Here is a 21,863-nt window from a genome sequence, read left to right on the forward strand (position 1 = left end):
GCAATTATGTGTCTTGGAGTTGCTCTTCTGGAGGAGTATCTTTGTGGTGTTCTCTGTATTTCCTGAATTTGAATGTTGGCCTGCCCTTCTAGGTTCGGGAAGTTCTCCTGGATGATATCCTGAAGAGTGTTTTCCAATTTGGTTCCATTTTCCCCCTCACTTTCAGGCACCCCAATCAGATGTAGATTTGGTCTTTTTACATAATCCCATACTTCTTGCAGGCTTTGTTCATTTCTTTTTCTTCTTTTTTCTTTTGGTTTCTCTTCTTGCTTCATTTCATTCATTTGATCCTCAATCGCTGATACTCTTTCTTCCAGTTGATTGAGTCGGTTACTGAAGCTTGTGTATTTGTCACGTATTTCTCGTGTCATGGTTTTCATCTCTGTCATTTCGTTTATGACCTTCTCTGCATTAATTAGTCTAGCTGTCAATTCTTCCACTCTTTTTTCAAGATTTTTAGTTTCTTTGCGCTGGGTACGTAATTCCTCCTTTAGCTCTGAGAGGTTTGATGGACTGAAGCCTTCTTCTCTCATCTCGTCAAAGTCATTCTCTGACCACCTTTGATCCGTTGCTGGCGATGGGCTGTGCTCCTTTGCAGGGGGACATGTGCTCTTATTTTTTGAATTTCCAGCTTTTCTGCCCTGCTTTTTCCCCATCTTTGTGGTTTTATCTGTCTCTGGTCTTTGATGATGGTGACGTACTGATGGGGTTTTGGTATAGGTGTCCTTCCTGTTTGATAGTTTTCCTTCTGACAGTCAGGACCCTCAGCTGTAGGTCTGTTGGAGATTGCTTGAGGTCTACTCCAGACCCTGTTTGCCTGGGTATCGGCAGCAGAGGTTGCAGAAGATAGAATATTGCTGAACAGCGAGTACACCTGTCTGATTCTTGCTTTGGAAGCTTCCTCTCAGGGGTGTACTCCACCCTGTGAGGTGTGGGGTGTCAGACTGCCCCTAGTGGGGGATGTCTTCCAGTTAGGCTACTCAGGGGTCAGGGACCCAGTTGAGCAGGCAGTCTGCCCCTTCTCAGATCTCAACCTCCGTGTTGGGAGATCCACTGCTCTCTTCAAAGCTGTCAGACAGAGTCGTTCGCGTCTGCACAGGCCTCTGCTGCTTTAGCTGAGCCCTGTCCCCAGAGGCGGAGTCTACAGAGACAGGCAGGTTTCCTTGAGCTGCTGTGAGCTCCACCCAGTTCGAGCTTCCCAGCGGCTTTGTTTACCTATTTAACCTCAGCAATGGCGGGCGCCCCTCCCCCAGCCTCGCTGCTGCCTTGCGGTTAGATCGCCGCAGACTGCTGTGTTAGCAAGGAGGGAGGCTCCGTGGGCGTGGGACCCTTCCGGCCAGGTGTGGGATATATTCTCCTGGTGTCCCTTTTGCTTAAAGCACAGTATTTGGGTGGGAGTTACCCGATTTTCCAGGAGTTGTGTGTCTCAGTTCCTCTGGCTAGGAAAAGGGACTCCCTTCCCCCTTGAGCTTCCCAGGTGAGGCGATGCCTCGCCCTGCTTCAGCTTTCGCTGGTGAGGCTGCAGCAGGTGACCAGTACCGATTGTCCGGCACTCCTGAGTGAGATGACCCCAGTACCTCAGTTGAAAATGCAGAAATCACCGGTCTTCTGTGTCGCTCGCCCTGGGAAATGGAGACTGGAGCTGTTCCTATTCGGCCATCTTCCCATTTTCCCCAATAAGTTTCTTGAGAATAGTGAAGGGTTTTTTTATTCACCTTTTTTCCATTATGGTGTTTTGCATATGGTAAAATGCTAAAGTATTCTGAATTAAATTGAGCTAAAGCAAACCTAGATGAAACTAAAGAAAATCATTTCTCCCCTTTCTTATTAGGGGAGGCACTTTGTTACAACAGAGGATATGTGTGAATAAGTGTACCCAGGAATATGTAAGAATGTTGAGACATCTAGAAATCTGATTCAGAATTAAACAAAGGCCAATGAAGTTTCTACACTGTTTTCTGGCTTCTAATTAAACATTTTTTCATATCACAATAATATAAATATTTTAAAGTACTCCAGGCAGTTCTCCTTCAGTATTCCCAGTGATGTCATTAAGCCTAGTCACCCTGCAACAGCTGCAAGTTATTCCAAACATCTGTACTAAATCTTTACACTCTACAAGCCCATTTGAAATAAACTCTGTCACCCCATTAACAGCTTCAGTAATTCTCTATTACTTTTCTAACCAAGAGTTAGGAAGAAATAAGTCTAGTGTATCAGAATGAAGAATCCTGAAAATTGCTTTTCAAAACTGATTCTCTGTGGTCACGAACATAATGTTTTTATTTACCTTTCCAGATTTCGGTGCTTAAAAAGTTAGTTTCTTAAATATGTAAAAGTTAGATCATTTGATAAATGCTTAAAAAGAATTTCCCTTAAGTTATTAAGTCTTATTTGGTAATAAATATAAAAGACAAAACATTCCAGGTAAAAATTATTTCATACATTTTACACAGTTTAAATAAAGTGTAGTCAGCTCAAAACTCCACTGCCTTATTCCTCTGGGTCTTGCATATTTATTGGTGGAAATTTTTCTTTGCTATTTTTTTACATTTTATGTTGTGGGATAAGCACAGAATTATTGAACCTCTGACCTACATATTCCACAGCTTACTTCAGTCCTTCTATTAGGCACCCGTCCAGAGTTGAAGAAACATCTCAGATCACAGCAGGTTCTCAAAAAATGTCATTTTGTTTAGCTTCATTTCAATATAACATTAATGAGAAAAAAAATCAGTTCCCAGCTGGGACTACTGTCTGTGTGGAGTTTTCATGGTTTCCCCATGTGTCTGCACAGGTTTTCTCCAGTTTCCTCCCACATCCTTATAACTTTTGCTTCACAAACGTTTATTGACTTAACCTACCATCACTACGACTGCCATCACTTACTGATTGACCAAAAATTGCATAAATTATCTTACTTGTTTTTATTGGTCTTTATTAAATGTATGTATAGCTCACATTTATTTCAATATTTAATATTAGAAGTGCTCGGGGTCTTTATTTAGAAGTTTGGTGATGTTTTCGTAGCCAGAAATATGCTGTAGGAATGCAACACTTGTTTATATCAATTAGGCTATCGTAAAACTGGTTTCCTTTATGTCATTTCACTTGAAGAATTTATGGACGACGTGAGAAATGGTACTCAACTTTTGCTTATAAATAATTAACAGATGACATGAAAAGAGACCTCTTAGGAAGCAATTTTTATGAGCCTATTGAGCTGGGGGTTAACATTTTCAATAAGAAGCCATTCAGTCAAATATAATCTTTTGCATTTAAACTCTACATCATTATGTTATATTACTAGAAGTCTAAAGACCAAACAGTATGTTAGAAAGAATAAAGTGTTATGAATATAATTTCTGCTTATACTTTTAGAAAGAGGATTAAAAGTATTGACAACAAATGAAGTCAGAATAGCTTGATTAAAGTAGTTTATTAAAAGTATCTCCTTAATGTTATAGTATATGCTAATTATTTGCTTTGCATATGTACTCATAGTGACATACATTTATGCATTAGCTGAGACATGTTCATTCTGTAAGTTTTGTACAAAACTGATGATCTTCAGTTACACAAGAACATTTAAAAATTTTACGTTTGAAATAGATAATTAAGCAATGCTGTGTGAAACTGAAAAATGAAAACTTTGATAAAAAAAGTATTTTCTAATATAGGATAGTACATATATATAAGAATACTTTTTTGGGTGTAATCTTAGTAACATCATTATGATGTTTTATATAAAATTATAGTAGATAGACCACTATGTTGCCCACTTACACATCCTTCTGTCCTATTAAGCAACAAACATTATTCTTACAGATATTTCTATCTGTCATACATATGAAATATTTGTATGTATTTATTGGAAGTAACTTTTAAGGCTAGTTAGTCTTTTTTTCATAATTTTAACTTTTATTTTAGATTCGGGGTAGATGTGCAGGTTTGTTACATTGGCATATTGTATGATGCTGAGGTTTGGGGTATGAATGATCCCATCACCCAGTAATGAGCATGGTACCCAACCAGTTAGTTTTTCAACCCTTGAGTAGACATTGCTCCAAAGGAAGATATACAAATGGCCAGTAGCATATAAAAATGTGCTCAATATCGTTAGCCATTAGTAGAAATAAAAATTAAGAAATGTTTAAAATATTTAATGTTTTATTTGAAAAGAATAAATCAATTAAAATTTTAAGTAACATTTTTAATGGAAAATAGTGATATCTCCCCCAAAAAAATTAGTGAGAAGAGTAGCATTGTTTTATGGTTTTGCAGGTTTTTAATATGTGAAGTTTAATATTTTTACAGTTTTGCAGGTTTTTAATATGTTTTACAGTTTTGCAGGTTTTTAATATGCAGGTTTTTAATAATGGAAGATAACATTAGTCTTATATATGTTTCTGTATTCAGTCTGTTGCAATTTATTGTTTTAGTTGAAATATATGAAGAAAATCTACCCTCATACAGGTAAGTAGTTGCAAAGGGAAGGAGTATTTTAATAGCCTTTTCAAATAATTGTGAATTATTCTGTTTTGATACTACATAAAAACTCAGCAAGTGGTAATTTCTTGAAAATTTTAGTTGCACTATAGAATCTAAAGCCATATCAGTGACAGTTTTATCCTGTGTAACATGAAAAATCCATTGATCTGTCTTGCAGTTTGAATGGTACTTGTCCCCATGCGTGATTTTGTAACATCATTCACTGCTCCTTTGGAAGATATTAGTTCACTAAGAGGCAGATCTTCCAAATAAGAACATATTTCATTATACAATATCAAAGAATAACATTCATTAATATTACCACGAATCACATGAAGAAAAAAGTCATACTCATGGTGGTAGATACATGGTTTCCAAAATTCGAATTTTCACTCAAAATCCCAAATTTTATCATTTGCAAATACTGTCAAGTGTTTTCTTTGAAATATCAGGCTTACTTCATTTTTAAAAAGTGCTTAATGGGTTACCCATGCCTGAATAACAATATTATTGGCCATTATTTCAAGTAAAAGTGGTATTGAAAAAAGTGGGTTGTTCAGCTTGCAAATCATTCACCCAAGTGCTTTTTCTTGAGATAACCATTATACTTCAGTAGGTAGCAAAACAGTTTTTTATGTTCTTGCCATTTCATCACAGAGAATGTTAATAATTTTTACTGCTTCAACAAGGATATTCTAAATTGAAATTGGCTTTAAAATATTTTATTCATTTACTCATTTGTTAGTTGATTCATCGTTACTGTATGTGGCAGTGAAGAATACAGTGACTACTAGACTAGTTTGGTGCCACTACATAGATTTATGCTAAGGCTTAGCAGTTTGGCTTTGCTTTTTCACCAACAGAGTAAATTTCAACAAAGTGCAAAAAGGCTTGAAAATAGTTTGGCCTGAAAGAGTCTTAGAGATTCTTGCCTCCTTAGGGAAAAAACTAGTTAAAAAGCTATTATAATAGTCCTCCTGTAGCTAGTTTACATTATAAATCATTTGTGGATACCTACTATATGAAAGGTTGTAGTAGATCCTGGAGATTCAGCAATGAACAAAACAGATGAAAATGTCTCCTGTTATGGAGCTCATTTGTAAAGGGTAAAGATATATAATAGGGATTAGAGAGAAAAGTAAAGCAGAGAAAGGAAACAAGGTGAGTGTGTTTGGTGGGAATGCGTATGTACGATTTAACTAAGGTGGCCCGGAAAGACCTCACTGAGAAATTGACATTTGAATGAATATCTGAAGTAGGGGCAGGTAAAGGTGTGTGCCTCTACAAAGGCCACAGCTGAGGCTGCCCTTCTTTATCCATCTCTTTTCATCCTTCCAACTTCCAGACCTTCTTTTTCTGCTGATAACTCATATACCTTTTAATGTTTAAACCAATTTAGTTTCTTCCAACTCTGCTCTCCACCACTTGCCCCTAGCACACACACAGTTAGCACTTACAAAAACAGAAAGTCACCCCTTTACAAAAGGGACAGGAATAGAGTGGAGGCTTTGAATACTTGTGCTTCAGTTATTTTTCCCCTGTCATCTTTTATATTAAAGGAAATAAAAAATGTCTTCTTTTCCTGGTTGAACTGGTAGAGAATATCTATGGCAGTTAGTGCTAATGTTTATAAAAAGGAATAAATACAAGTGAGATCATGATGGAGAGAGACCAAATCAGTAGGGAACAAATTATAAAGAGATTTCATTTCTAGGCTAAAGAGTTTGAATTGGTCATGTGTGCCTGTCATCCTTTATTTTGTTCAGCAGTGGAACAATGGCTCTCAACTATGTGGTTGAGGGAATAAACTTCAACAACAAATCTAAATTTCCTGTATCAGTTGCATTTAACTGTTGCATTTCCTCAAGGACTTCACTGTCCTCAAACTTCTTGGTCCCTTTAAAAAAAAAAATTGTTGAACACTTATAAGTGTTGAAATACTAACTTGTCTAATCTTTATAAACAATCGGTGCAATAGGTATTGTTACTGTCCGTATTTTACTAATGAGAAAATGAGGACACAGAAAGATTAAGGAACTTGTTTTATATCCTACAGCAAGAAATTAGGTGATGGAAGCAGAATTCAAACCCAGGCAGTCTAGCTCCAGAGTCCGTCCTCTTAATCTGTCTGTGCCACTCTGGCCGCTGTTTGTGAATGCAGAGTCCTGGAACTATCTGCATCAGAATCACCAGGGATACTTGTTAAAAGTGAAAAATTCTGGCCCACCTCAAGATTTACCATGTAATAAATTGTTTTCCAAGAGTTGAGGAATGTCAGTATTTATATTATAAAATCCTGCAGGTGATTATGATATGTATCCTTTGTTAAGAGCTTCTGTTTTAGAAGGACCTACTACTGGCACTGTGTTTGCTTCTGATCCCAGCTTCCTATGATTAAATGCTTTCTGAAAGATACATAGTTAGTACAGAACTTAATACTATTGTACTATTCTATTATACCCCAGTTTGACTTTTAAGCTGTTACCACCTGAAATTTAAATGAAATCCTTTTTAGCACAATATTTGACTAAACAATTTAAAAATTGTATTTCCTACAAATGCATTATACCTTAAAAATGCACTTTAAAACTGAGTGGAGGTGAGGTGTGGTGACTCACGCCTGTAATCCCAGCACTTTGGGAGGCTGAGGCAGGTGAATCACCTGAGGTCAGGAGTTTGAGACCAGCCTGGCCAACACAGTGAAACCCTGTCTCTACTAAAAATACAAAAATTAGCTGGGCATGGTGGCGGGTGCATGTAATCCCAGCTACTCAGGAGGCTGAGGCAGGAGAATCACTGGAACCCAGGAGGTGGAGTTTGCAGTGAGCCGAGATTGCGCTATTGTACTCCAGCCTGGGTGACAGAATGAGACTGTATTAAAAAACAAAGCAAAATGAAACACACACACACACGCACGCACACACACACAAACTGAATGGAAACTGATAACTTACTATTCTATTTATGATTAAATAAAACTACTAGGCTTTATAAAGTATACCCTATGTGATATGAAAAGTGAACTCTTCTAGATTGTGGAACAGCTTTATATAGTATCATACCTCCAACTTTAACTTTATAAAATTTATAAAAAGGAATAAATACAGGTAGGATTGCAGCTGGCAATAAAGCTCAGCTTCTAATGTGAGCAAGTGTTGAGTTTGGCTATTTTGTTAACCCAAGATCCTGAGAGAAAATTTGTTCACTCAAGTACATAAAGCATATTATGGTTAAAAGTTTTTATTCCACTTTGTAGTTTGCCTTGTTAAGAGTAGTCTTTCCTAAAATGTGCTTTAGGGGCATTTTATAGTTCTCCATATTTCTTTATGTGAAGCCAACATCAAAATTGCTTTGATAAGGATCAAGATCTGGAGTGAAGGCTGGAGGCTCATGCAAGGAGAGATAACTTTAGAAATATAAGTTACACGAAACCCCTTTTTTTCTCCCCTTCCAGAAAGTTGTAGAATGATTGATATGAAATCATGAATTGGCCAGTGTATCTCTTTGTGTTCCCTTCCCACCCTGCTGTGCTATCTACACAAACACAAGTGGCATTTGAGGTAACTTTAACTTTTTGCTTGAAGTGTTTCCTAATAACTTTTCTCAGGAAACTTGTTGACTCAATGTGCTGTAGCCATAGACCCTCCTACCTGACCCCCTGTGGTCTGCTTTGGTAGCACACCTGTAGGAGGCAATGTAATCTTCAGGAAATTCACTTCCTACCAGTAGTCCTGAGTAAAGTGAATTTTCTAAAATGAAGTATCTTGTAAACATTATATATGACAAACTCCCAAATGGTTACACTCTGTATGCATTTAGTGTTTGATCTTTTTCCTTAAGATGACTTTTTTTTGGATTGCTGCCCTGTTGGCACTCAACAAATTACAATTGCTAACAAGTTTCAGAGGCCCTAACTTATTTTCCTAAATCACGTACTTCCCAGTTTTTGAAAAGGCCCTCTATTATACCTAACAAAGTTTTGAACTTTGATTAACTCAAGTGTTTTTTTGTTTGTTTGTTTTTGTTTTTTTGAGATGGAGTCTCGCTCTGTTGCCCAGGCTGCATTGCAGTGGCGCGATCTCTGCTTACTGCAAGCTCTGCCTCCCGGGTTCATGCCATTCTCCTGCCTCAGCATCCCGAGTAACTGGGACTACAGGCGCCTGTCACCACGCCCGGCTAATTTTTAAATATTTTTATTAGAGAAGGGGTTTCACCATGTTAGCCAGGGTGGTCTTGATCTCCTGACCTCGTGATCCACCTGCCTCAGCCTCCCAAAGTGCTGGGATTACAGGCGTGAGCCACCGCACCCAGCCAACTCCAAGTTATTGAATGAAGTAATATAAAGCACATGATTGAAGACTTCCTGGTCCTATACCTGTCCAAAGCATGTAACCAACATTTTGTCTAAGAGGTTTCCCTAGGGAGATCAATCCTGACCTGGTTTAGAAACATTTTTCCTGAAACTCTCATCAAAAGAGAAGAATGATTTTGGATGCTACTAGCCTGTCCTTAGGAAAGTATTTACAAGAAACCATTTTGACCAAGAAACTCAAAATTAATTCTGGTTTTTAAAAAGAGAGGCATATATCACTCTTAGATTGAACCTTATGAAATTACTGATATTTGACTCACAAAAATGACAATTTTTTATGGTCCAACCTAATACTTTTTGGTGTGAATAAAAGGGGAGGCACGGTTAATTGGGCAGTTTGCAGCGGACATCCTCCAGAGTTTGACATGAAAAGTGTATCTTTTTTTTTTTTTTTTAAGACGGAGTCTCGCTCTGTCACCCAGGCTAGAGTGCTGTGGCCAGATCTCAGCTCACTGCAAGCTCCGCCTGCCGGGTTCACGCTATTCTCCTGCCTCAGCCTCCGGAGTGGCTGGGACTACAGGCGCCGCCACCTCGCCCGGCTAGTTTTTTGTAGTTTTTAGTAGAGACGAGGTTTCACCGTGTTAGCCAGGATGGTCTCGATCTCCTGACCTCGTGATCCGCCCGTCTCGGCCTCCCAAAGTGCTGGGATTACAGGCTTGAGCCGCCGCGCCCGGCCTGAAAAGTGTATCTTAAATCAAAACTTGAATTTGTACTTATTAGGATTTCAAGCTCATTTTTCCTCTGGTGACCTTGCCAGCATTATCAGATTTGTATTAAGTGTCAGAAGTTTCCACTTGTCAAAGCATAAACCTTGGCTCATTCTTGGGCCATCTGTTGTACACTAATAGTTTTGATTTATTCTTCTGGCTGACATGCATACTGATGGTGCAGATGCAAGCTCTACATTTCCTTTTATTGGTCTGTAGTTTTATTGCATACATTAATGGCACAAATACAGCATTCATATTAGCTATTTGTATTAATTCTAGTTTTCGGGTGAGTAATATACCTTGCTTATGTTTTTACTATGCTGAGAAGCCCTGTGTAGTAGACATTTTAATAGACTTTAAATGATTACTTTCTACTTAATTTTACCACCCCAGTTTTGTTTTTTGCAGTTTTTATTTTCAGGATATGTCACAATGTGTGTCTGTATATTTTCATGATTTCAAATTCCATTGCTTTAATGAATGAACACATTTGCTTTTTGATCAGAATTACTGTAACTACTAGAAAGCAACACTAGTGCAAAATGAGAATTTAGATAAATAACTCTGAAAGGCCTACTTCTAGTTGATGCTTTGGCTCTAATTTTTGAGGTTTAACATGCTCTTCAACTTCTTTGACAGCTTGAAAGATACGAAATGGAGTGATAGAAGAAAACAAAAGCTCTCTAGGACAGGGACATAGGTTAGAGAAAATTTAATACAAAGCTATTTTTGAAATAAGGCTAAGTGCTATTTTTATTTTTGATCTGCTTCTAACAGTTTCGTATATTGGGAAACCAACCCCATCTCTGGAATCCAGTGGATATGGGCCAAATATAAAATGTTAAGAGGCTGTTGTTACTATTGGTCTGCTATGCAAAACTTTTTCCCTAATAGAGGTCTGTGTTGATCCGTGTAAAAGCTGCTCAGTGTCACAAGTGCAGCCTGAGTTTCCTTCATTTCTAGGGGAAATTATGATAGAAATACATTCCTTTCTATTAAAGATAAAGGGCTGCAACCTTGAGCCAGAGTTTTCTAATACAGTAGAAGCCATCTTATCTATATAATGGGGACTAGTAGATGGTCTGTTAATAAACAATGCTGGTTAAAATTAGTTTTTAAAAAGATACATATCTTTATTTCATTTGATTATGTTAATATGCACTCATTGGCTAGTTTTGTATGTAGGGCCAATTTTCTTTTCTTTGAGTCCAGATCCACTCTTCAGAGTTCCATGTTGCCTTTCTTGCATAAACCGTACTCACAATTCAGCAACCATAATTTCCACTATTGGTTACAGTTACTTTAAATTGGAATAAGAACTTAAAGGTACTTGTTAAGCAATCTGAGGGCAGACTATTACGATTTTTATGGTTGCTTTGCAAGGAGAGAACATTTTAAAACTTATTTTTATCTTTTTGCTCTCTTTTCACACTATTAGTTTATGTAATATTTTATTACACAATTATACTGACTAATACAATTAATGAAAATAGTCTTGAAAAAAGATACAACTCAATAGTCGTGAATGTTCCCTGTGCTAGGGGCACCAGTCAGTGAATTTTATAGGGGGAATGGGAAGGGTCGTTTAATCAGTTTGTACTCTATGTGGCTATGTAGAATCAACATTTGATAACTCTCAGTAGGGCCTGAATTCTGTTGTGAGTTACCGTAATTAATTTCAGCAGAGCAAAATGTGATCCTTTTCTTTTGATAAGCCAGTCTCCAGTGCTTTTGTTTTCTTAAAAAGAGAAGAAACGTAACTTTGAATGCTGTGTTATGCACTCATATTTTGTTGGTTTCTAACAAATTGCTTGGAAGAGGGAATTGGGAGAACTGTATGAAAGTCGTGTATTTTCTCATGTACAATACTGCATAACATTAGAAAACTGATGCTTTATTTTCGTGGGGAAATGTTTTGGTGTTTCTCCCCGCCCCCTCCCCTTCATGTTTCTCTAACTTTTTCTGGGAATAAGAGTAACAATACATTGATCATAATATTTGTCCACATGATTTCATTCCAGAGGAAATCCTGTGGTATCTAAGCCCTACGGAAAGCTTGATGAAGACATTTCAGGAGTCCATTCGAAGATATCTTAAAATTAGTGACATATTTTTGAGTGACAGTGCCAAAATATATTTCTTTCTATGGCAGCATTCTTTTTTGTCACTGTTGAGTTATTTTAAATGATTTAATTGGAGGGAAAGAAGTACAAATTTATCAAATTGTACCTCTGGGATTGAATTTCCTCCACTAGTTCCTTAATAAGTATTTAACTAAAAGGGGGTGTGATACCAAGAAGACTAAATTATAAATATGGTTTCTATGCTGTTAAAAAATAACAATGCTGTTCTTGATTAACTATTATGGAGATTCCTCTTGACCAAATTCCTTTAGAACTGTTTCACAAATTTGTAATTTAACTAGTAATTTGGTTTAGGTTTAGGTCTGAGTGACAGAAAATACGAAATAATAATGTCTTAGATAAATTAGAAGTTTATTTCTCTTTCATGTATAAGTTTCAGAGATCTAATGATAGCTACTTAATCATCAAGATCCCTGCCTCCTTCTGTCTTCTTGCTCCATAATTCTCAATTTGCAGCTTCTGTCTCATGGAACAAAGATGGCTACTCCAGCTCTAGCAGTCATATCTGCCTTCTAGCTAGCAAGAAGGAGAAAGGGAAGGAGGAAGAAAGCCTTCCACCATTACCACCTTGAAGAAGTTGCCATTTCTTCTTACGGTCCATTGACCAGACCATGTAGCCTTATTTGGTTGCAAAGGAGGCTAGGAAATATAGTCTTTATTCTGGGTGGCATTGTGCCCAACTCAATATCACAAGTCCTGTTGCTATTTTAATATTATAGAAGAAGGAGAGCATATATTGAGTTTAAAAAAATGGCTGTTTCTGCCACAATTCAGTTTTCCCAACAAAATAAAAACTTGGATTTATATTCTTTAAAAGAAAATATCCTCTGTGGCACAATGCTGAACACATGACAGGGTACTGTGCTGAGTAATGTTTTTTAAATGAGCAGTAAGAAGCCAGTAAATATTTATTGAGTGATTACAGCTCCTTTGTTTCTGAAAACGTGGCTCACAGTATTAATGATCTAAAAAAGAGTAAGATGAACACAGAGAAACTAATATTTGGGATTCATTGTTGTGAGGTTCAAGAAACATTTATTTTGAGGAAGTGGAGGTAAATATTCAATGAAGTAACTACATTGTCCCAGATACACAGATAAGATAGATAGATAAAATATATGTGATATGTGATATATAGACACTTATTTTTATTATAAGATATGTACTGTTAGAGTTGGTAGTATACCAGCTTTGGTTCCCTGCAGTCTAATTTTTGGGCCTCTTGGTAAACAAGTACTTAAAACTGTTACTCCAGTTTGCAAAGCTTTAATAATTAGAGACAAGGCAGGTTAACTTTAATAATTCATATGCATGCAAGATGTGATTCTTCTTTTTCATAAATCATACATGGTTTTTAGCTTTCTGCTGCAAAAGTAACTAGTTTGTTAGAAAGTTAGTGAAAAGAGAAAGTAGGAGACATTGTGTTCAGAAGATCATATTTAAAAACAACAATTAGTATGGCATCTATATCTTAGCAGGAAACTCAGAATTAAGTCTGAGCCTGACCTTACCCATGACCAGTGGAATCTAAGTGTGTTTATTTTTACAATAGCCTTAATTTGGGGCTTGCAAGTTTTTTGGTTTGTTTTCACATTCAATTTAGAGACCCTGAAGCAGTATTTTAATGATAGGAATTAAGCTATGTATAACTTTCATGGCTCGAAGATCAGCAAATTCTGTTTTTTCTTGGTTATAATGTTATCTTACCCAGAAATGTGTGATCTTTGTGTCTAACAATGCACTTAAAAAAAAACAAAACAAAAAATTCCCTTGCTGCAATGCTGGAATTCTAACAGAACTTGACTCATCTTCTCTCTCCTCCCCGATTTTTAAAAACATGTTCTCTTGGAAATGTTGCCTTGAATTACACAAAATACAAGCAGTTACTGGAAATGTTCTGTTCATGTATATCAATTTCAATTTGTTTTTCACTTTTTAGGTTTTTTTCTTAATTTTGCTGATAATCGCACTTCATAATCATATCAACTTTGAACTTTGAAGTTCTGTTGAATTTTTATTGCTCTCAGCTGTATCAGATCCTACTTTTTGATGAGTTATTTCATATAGTAAGTTTGTTGTATAAATGGTGAAACAGTGAACACAGGAACAAAAAAAGAAAGCAAAATGGGTCAAACTTAGGTTGAGTTTTATCTCCAGTTTAACCATGCTCCCTTAAATGGAAATGCTAATATGCTTTTTTTTTTCTTTTTTCTGTGACAGTTCATATGTTTTTCCTAGAAAGAAGAGGAGTTATTAAAAACAGTAGTTAATATCAAAGTCATAAGCCATTTATAATCAGCCTTAGAATGCCTATAGATGTATATACATTTTCAAAACACTTATACTCTGCCTTTTCTGAAGCCAAACTTCTCTTGGCTCATTCTTACTTTTAGTACTTGTGTGCTGGAAATTAGAAACCTCAGATGCCCTACACAATGTAGGACTATACAATTGTGCTAGGCATGTATTTGTAATTTTTTAACTCTTTGTTCTGCCTGCCTTGGCCTCCCAAAGTGCTGGGATTACAGGGGTGAGCCACCACACCCGGCCACTATGCTTTTTAAGGGCAAAAACTGTACATCTTCTTTAGCATGCACCTGTCACTTGCAAATAAATGTCTAATGCTCTGGTCACTTCAAAGGGAGAAGAGGAGGCTAAGCAGGCAAGGCTCTAGGGCTTGGCCCTGCTTCAGTCAGAATCTTTCTTCTACATGTTGGTAGTTCCTTTCTTCTACAAGTAGAAAATTCCCAGGATAAGAATTTTGATAGGAAAAAGAGTTTATTGCCTTTAAAAACAAAGTTTGAATATGTTGTTTAGTGGATAGATACTTTCAGTATCTTGTGACATTATCTAGTCTAGCCCCCATCATTTTACAGGACTGGAAACTGAAACACAGAAAGGATAGGTAGTCTTGTCCAGATTATATAGCTATTTAGTGGCAGAATTAGAATTAAAATCCCGTGTCCTGACTGCTTGATCAGTATTCTTTATAGTGTGCTACAGCATATGTGTTGTAGAAACCTAAGAGTTTTCCAAGATCACTGCATAGTGCCTGACAATGGTAGGCACTCTGTAAATGTATATTACATTAATGAATGAATGATTCTAAGATGGTGTGTAATTATGTCTAAGCCAACTTCAAATAAAAACTATAATTTTTCATCATCTCAATGAAATATTGGCCTCTTAGAAACCCTGAATTTGACCTGTTATAGGAGTAAGCCAGTTTATAACAGATTGTTCTTTGTTAATTTTAGGATCACCTGCTGTTACCAGCTACCACCCATAACAAGACCACAAGACCAAAAATGTCAATTGTGTTACCAGCAATAAACATAAATGGTAAGTTGAAATTCTGGTTTATGAACAACATGAGATTTCTTTGTTTAACCAAGATTCTCTTCATTAGTTCAAAGACATTTAAAATGTTCAGTTAAATGAGTATATATCCATACATTATTTCTGAAACATTTCTCCACTGTTTTCACAAAAATATTATTTTTAAAATCCATTATTCTTTTTTTAAAAATTACTACATCCCTAAATGAAAAAGTATCTCTCTTTTATTACAGAATTGGAAAAGCTAGCATCTTGACTGCTCTACAGACTTGCGTCTGGAACCTTTCTAGTCATAAATGTAGTGTAAGAAGCCGCTGCTGTGTTCTGACAGTAAATTTGTGAATTAGATTTTTGGAACTCAAAGCAGTTTCCTGTGTTACCTAAATGTTGATACCGTCCTAGACCTTGCCACAGAAGCCTGGCTTATTTATGTTTAATTGATAATACTGATGAGTTTGATATTGATAGTATTACTGTTGTATTTTTTTCTATTACTAGCACTGGACATTAAGCAAAATACAAATAATAATATGATGCACAGATGTTAAGGCATAGTATACCTGCTTATAGTTTAGAAGGAAAAAAAGACAAGCCCAAAAATCACTGTACTCCAAAGAGAAAGTCACATAAGTAATATGTGAGGTACTAAGAAATCTAGTGAAGCAGATATTACTTCCAGCTTGATTCTTCATGGAGAAGAGAAATAACTCACTCCCATTACCAGCTGTGGATTATAAATGAGCACAGTGTGTGTTATTGACTAATTGCTTTCTCTGACACATCGTATTGAAAATTGGAGAGTTGGCCATCTTTTTCAAGTTCGTATATCTCATATAATGGAGGTACTAGTACATTTTCTGTCTGGTAGCAAAAACCTCATGGTATATGAAGACGACGAAAACGAAAAGCCCTTTGAACTAACCTGCAGTTGAACCAGTTCACATTCTGATTGATAAATAATAATTAAACCTTCAAATACAATTATAAAACAAAACACTAGAATTTTGGGGAGATTCCAGATAAGTTTCAATAAAATTTAGTCTTTAGGGGAAAAGTAATATTCATCATACATTTTAAGACCATAGAGGACTATAGAATTTCATGAGCTGTATGTAGACAGCTTATTGGAAATGCTTAGGAAGTAACTTTATAGACATAAACATAAATGGGTTTTTTGTTAAAGCATAAAAAATTACAATATTTACTTAGCCTTACAAAGACATTCAGAACAAGTTTAAGAAAAATGATAACATTGAGAAGAACATCTCTTTCTTCAATAAAGACATACCTCTCAAGTTACTCATGGAATAATCGTATTACTACCTGAAGAAGAATATATTCCGAAGTGCATTTTATTACATTCCAAAGAATGTATTTAGGAAGTCTCACTTATTCTCAATCTATAGGTACCTAAGTTTCTCTGCCTAAACTATAATAGACCAAAGGGTCAGCTTATGCTCAGAAAGGCTATTTTCTGAGTTTTATCAAGGCAGAATTCACTGAATTTTGTTCTTCTGATATTGGGTTCTTATGCAAGAGAATGAATGCCTGGTCTTATTTTATAACAGTGAGCTATCTATTTATATTAAGCCAAAACCAACAAGATGCTGTTTGACTATGTTTATCTTGGCAAGGTGACTGATTTTTGAAGAGGAGCCTTTCATGGATTTGGAAAATCCAGTCATTAGAGAAACATTGTCTTTTTAATCTGTTTCAGACTCCTTGTAAATAGTCTTTTTTTAAAAAAAAAACTTCCCTTTTTAGGATAAGCTCCTATTAAAAAATTAAGATTCAAATTCAAGAAATATTGATTGAATATATACCATGTTTCAAGTACCGTGCTACGTCCTCAGCCTTTTCTCTGAACAGTCTCTTTACTTCTTAAATTAGAGCCTGGTTTTTTCCCCTTCCTCATGTACCTCAAAGTCTGCAGCATGGTAGGTGGTATCCTTGCTTCCCACTACAACTTTCAAATTATTTCTTCTTCTTTCTCCTTCAGTCCCCTTAACATCTTGCAAATCTGTCACATCACACTTTACTCCTCTTACCCTTATTTGTTGCTGTCATCTACTCCACTGACGACTCTTCCACTGCCTCTGTCATCCTGCTGTCTAACTTCAGCATCCGCATAGAGGAGTCATTAGTACTCTAGCCTTTTTTGATCCAGTCATCTTTCATTCCGTGCCACCTCAGCCTCCCATCCACATGGTCATAATCTAGACCTTATCATCGTCAATAGCAGCACTCCCTTTGAAATCTCCTTTTCAGGCATCCCACTCTCTGACTGTTACTTACTCTCTTACTTCAAAACTCACACTCCAACTACTCTCTTACCTCACAAGTCTAAAGTCCTTTGACCCTGCCACTTCTTTTCTGTGTCCATCACATCCTTAATGGCCAAACATTCCTCCTTACCCAGCTTAAATTCCATGGTTCTGTACTGTCACCACTCTCTTCTGAACACCCCTTACTTCCTGGCTCCTTTCTTCTTAGGTTCCACTTTCTTGGGAAAACTGCTCTCTAGGTAAACCCGGCTCTCCTCTCTATGCCTGGTCTCAAGCAGCTGAAAATTGCTAGAAAGTATCGTTCAGTGAGAACAAGTAGATTCACTTCAAATTTATGACCATTAATTTCAAAGGGATATTTAATATTGCCAGTCATTGCTAGTAAATTCACTTTCCCTCTCTGAAAAAAAGAATTTCTCACCTTCTGTTGTCGAAACTCCAACATCCTCTCTCCCCACCCCATCAGCTGATGAACTCACCAAATACTACACTGAGAAAATAGATGTCATCATGCAAGAGCTACGTCATGTTTCCACTACCACTGGCCCAGCTGCATCTACACCCACAAACTCTGCCTTCCCTCTTATTGCACTGAAAGAAAAGTCTCTTCCATTGGGTTCTAAATCCCTGCTTAGCTACTTGCTAGATATGCATCATTGGGCAAGTTAATTAACTTTTCTGTACCTCAGCTTCCTCATCTGTAAAATAAGATATTAGTAATACCTTCTTCTAAGAGTTGATGTGAAATGAATAAAAAAGCTTTAAATAGTGCCTCTTTTGGGGTTAGCTGCTGTTTTACTGCAATAATCATCATTGCCATTGTCCTTAAAATATCATCGCCAACTTGTAAGGTAATTTCTTCCTTTTGAACCCTGACTCCTAGCACCTCTCACAATGCTCAAAGACTTTACTCTGCATTTATACCATTCCTTTTTTATACAGTTCCTTCTTCTCTACTAGGTCATTCCCATCAGCATACAAATGTCCTTTTTTTTTTCCTCAAGGGAGGGAGGGACTCACTCTCTTGCCCAGGCTGAGGTACAGCGGCGTGACCCATGGCTCACTCCAGCCTCCACCTCCTGGGCTCAAGCAATTGTCCCACCTCAGCCTCCCAAGTAGCTCCTGAACACAGGCACATTCCACTCCCAGCTAATTTTTAAATTATTTGTAGAGACAGTCTCCCTGTGTTGCCCAGGCTGGTCTTGAACTCCTAGAGTCAAGTGATCCTCCTGCCTCGGCCTCCCAAGGTGCTAGGATTACAGACATGAGCCACTGCACACAGCCCAAAATGTCTTAATATTACTATTACCTCTGGTATAGAGAGACTTCTTTGACTTCACATCGTATTTCTCTGTTACCCTTTAGAGTAGAACTCTCAAGACTCACTCACACTCACTGCTTCTACTTCCTAATCTCCGATTTTGTCTTCTTTTCACCCTTACCAAGCTTTTGCCATTTCGCTCCATAAAATGCCATTGCCCTTCCACTCCACTGAAATGCTCTTGCAAAGGGAAGTCAATGACAAATATCTCACCAAGTCAAAGGTCATGTCTCCATTGTCATCTTACTTGACCTCTTACATAGCTAATAGTTAGCTGTGTAAAATACTGTTAGTATTTATATAGGGAATCCTTTCCCCATTTCTTGTTTTTGTCAGGTTTGTCAAAGATCAGATGGTTGTTTTTACACAGCTAACTATTCCCTCTTTTTTTAGTCCACCCCAATTCTTATTTTTTTTTTCTTTTTTTTTTTTTTTTTAATTATTATACTTTAAGTTCTAGGGTACATGTGCACAACGTGCAGGTTTGTTACATATGTATACATGTGCCATGTTGGTGTGCTGCACCCATTAACTCGTCATTTACATTAAGTTTATCTCCTAATGCTATCCCTTCCCCTCCCCTCATCCCACGACAGGCCCCAGTGTGTGATGTTCCCCTTCCTGTGTCCAAGTGTTCTCATTGTTCAATTCCCACCTATGAGTGAGAACATGTGGTGTTTGGTTTTCTGTTCTTGCGATAGTTTGCTGAGAGTGATGGTTTCCAGCTGCATCCATGTCCCTGCAAAGGACATGAACTCATCCTTTTTTATGGCTGCATAGTATTCCATGGTGTATATGTGCCACATTTTCTTAATGCAGTTTGTCTTCGATGGACATTTAGGTTGGTTCCAAGTCTTTGCTATTGTGAATAGTGCTGCAATAAACATACGTGTACATGTGATTTTATAGCAGCACGATTTATAATCCTTTGGATATATACCCAGTAATGGGATGACTGGGTCAAATGGTATTTCTAGTTCTAGATCCTTGAGGAATCGCCACACTATTTTCCACAATGATTGAACTAGTTTACAGTCCCAGCAGTGTAAAAGTGTTCCTATTTCTCCACATCCTCTCCAGCACCTGTTGTTTCCTGACTTTTTAATGATCGCCATTCTAACTGGTGTGAGATGGTATCTCGTTGTGGTTTTGATTTGCATTTCTCTGATGGTCAGTGATGATGAGCATTTTTTCATGTGTCTGTTGGCTGCATAAATGTCTTCTTTTGAGAAGTGTCTGTTCATATCCTTTGCCCACTTTTTGATGGAGTTGATTTTTTCTTGTAAATTTGTTTAAGTTCTTTGTAGATTCTGGATATTATCCTTTTGTCAGATAGGTAGATTGTAAAAAATTTCTCCCATTCTGTAGGTTGCCTGTTCACTCTGATGGTAGTTTCTTTTGCTGTGCAAAAGCTCTTTAGTTTAATTAGATCCCATTTGTCAATTTTGGCTTTTGTTGCCATTGCTTGTGGTGTTTTACACATGAAGTCCTTGCCCATGCCCGTGTCCTGAGTGGTATTGCCTAGGTTTTCTTCTAGGGTTTTTATGGTTCTAGGTCTAACATTTAACTCTCTAATCCATCTTGAATTAATTTTTGTATAAGGTGTAAGGAAGGGATCCAGTTTCAGCTTTCTACATATGGCTAGCCAGTTTTCCCAGCACCATTTATTAAATAGGGAATCCTTTCCCCATGTCTGGTTTTTGTCAGTTTAGTTTTGTCAAAGATCAGATGGTTGTAGGTGTGCGGTATTATTTCTGAGGACTCTGTTCTGTTCCATTGGTCTATATCTCTGTTTTGGTACCAGTACCATGCTGTTTTGGTTACTGTAGCCTTGTAGTATAGTTTGAAGTCAGGTAGTGTGATGCCACCAGCTTTGTTCTTTTGGCTTAGGATTGACTTGGCAATGCAGGCTCTTTTTTGGTTCCATATGAATTTTAAAGTAGTTTTTTCTAATTCTGTGAAGAAAGTCATTTGTAGCTTGATGGGGATGGCATTGAATCTATAAATTACCTCGGGCAGTATGGCCATTTTCACAACATTGATTTTTCATATCCATGGGCATGGAATGTTCTTCCATTTGGTTGTGTCCTCTTATTTCACTGAGCAGTGGTTTGTAGTTCTTCTTGAAGAGGTCCTTCACATCCTTTGTAAGTTGGATTCCTAAGTATTTTATTTTTTTGAAGCAATTGTGAATGGGAGTTTACTCATGATTTGGCTTTCTGTCTGTTATTGGTGTATAGGAATGCTTGTGATTTTTGCACATTGATTTTGTGTCCTGGGACTTTGCTGAAGTTGCTTATCAGCTTAAGGAGATTTTGGGCTGAAACAATGGGGTTTTCTAAATGTATGATCTTGTCATCTGCAAACAGGGACTATTTGACTTCCTCTTTTCCTAATTGAATACCCTTTATTTCTTTCTCCTGCCTGATTGCCCTGGCCAGAACTTCCAGCACTATGTTTAATAGGAGTGGTGAGAGAGGGCATCCCTGTCCTGTGCCAGTTTTTAAGGGGAGTGCTTCCAGTTTTTGCCCATTCAGTATGATATTGGCTGTGGGTTTGCATATATAGCTCTTATTATTTTGAGATATGTCCCATCAATACCTAATTTATTGAGAGCTTTTAGCATGAAGTGGTGTTGAATTTTGTCAAAGGCCTTTTCTGCAGCTATTGAGATAATCATGTGGTTTTTGTCTTTGGTTCTGCTTATATACTGGATTGTGTTTATTGATTTGCATATGTTGAACCAGCCTTACATCCCAGGGATGAAGCCCACCTGATCATGGTGAATAAGCTTTTTGATGTGCTGCTGGATTCTGTTTGCCAGTATTTTATGGAGGATTTTTGCATCGATGTTCATCAGGGATATTGGGTTTTTTTTTGTTTTGTTTTTTTGTTTTTTTATTATACTTTAAGTTCTAGGGTACATGTGCATAACGTGCAGGTTTGTTACATATGTATACTTGTGTCATGTTGGTGTGCTGCACCCATCAACTCGTCAGCACCCATCAATTCATCATTTATAACAGGTATGCCTCCCCAGTGCAATCCCTCCCCGCTCCCCCGTCCCCATGATAGGCCCCAGTGTGTGATGTTCCCCTTCCCGAGTCCAAGTGAACTCATTGTTCAGTTCCCACCTATGAGTGAGAACATGCGGTGTTTGGTTTTCTCTTCTTGTGATAGTTTGCTAAGAATGATGGTTTC

General features: G+C 37.2%; 1 protein-coding gene across 1 annotated transcript in view; it reads left to right on the forward strand.

Annotated features, from left to right (window-relative positions):
* Positions 1 to 21,863, forward strand: part of ATF6 (activating transcription factor 6) — a 245,648-nt gene that overhangs the window by 174,067 nt on the left and 49,718 nt on the right. The window contains exon 15 of the mRNA XM_031935524.1: positions 14,975 to 15,059. Within this exon, the coding sequence (XP_031791384.1) occupies positions 14,975 to 15,059 (85 nt within the window). The remainder of the gene's footprint in view (positions 1 to 14,974; positions 15,060 to 21,863) is intronic.

The sequence above is a fragment of the Piliocolobus tephrosceles genome, chromosome 1 (genome assembly GCF_002776525.5).
Source record: "Piliocolobus tephrosceles isolate RC106 chromosome 1, ASM277652v3, whole genome shotgun sequence".
NCBI lineage: Eukaryota > Metazoa > Chordata > Mammalia > Primates > Cercopithecidae > Piliocolobus > Piliocolobus tephrosceles.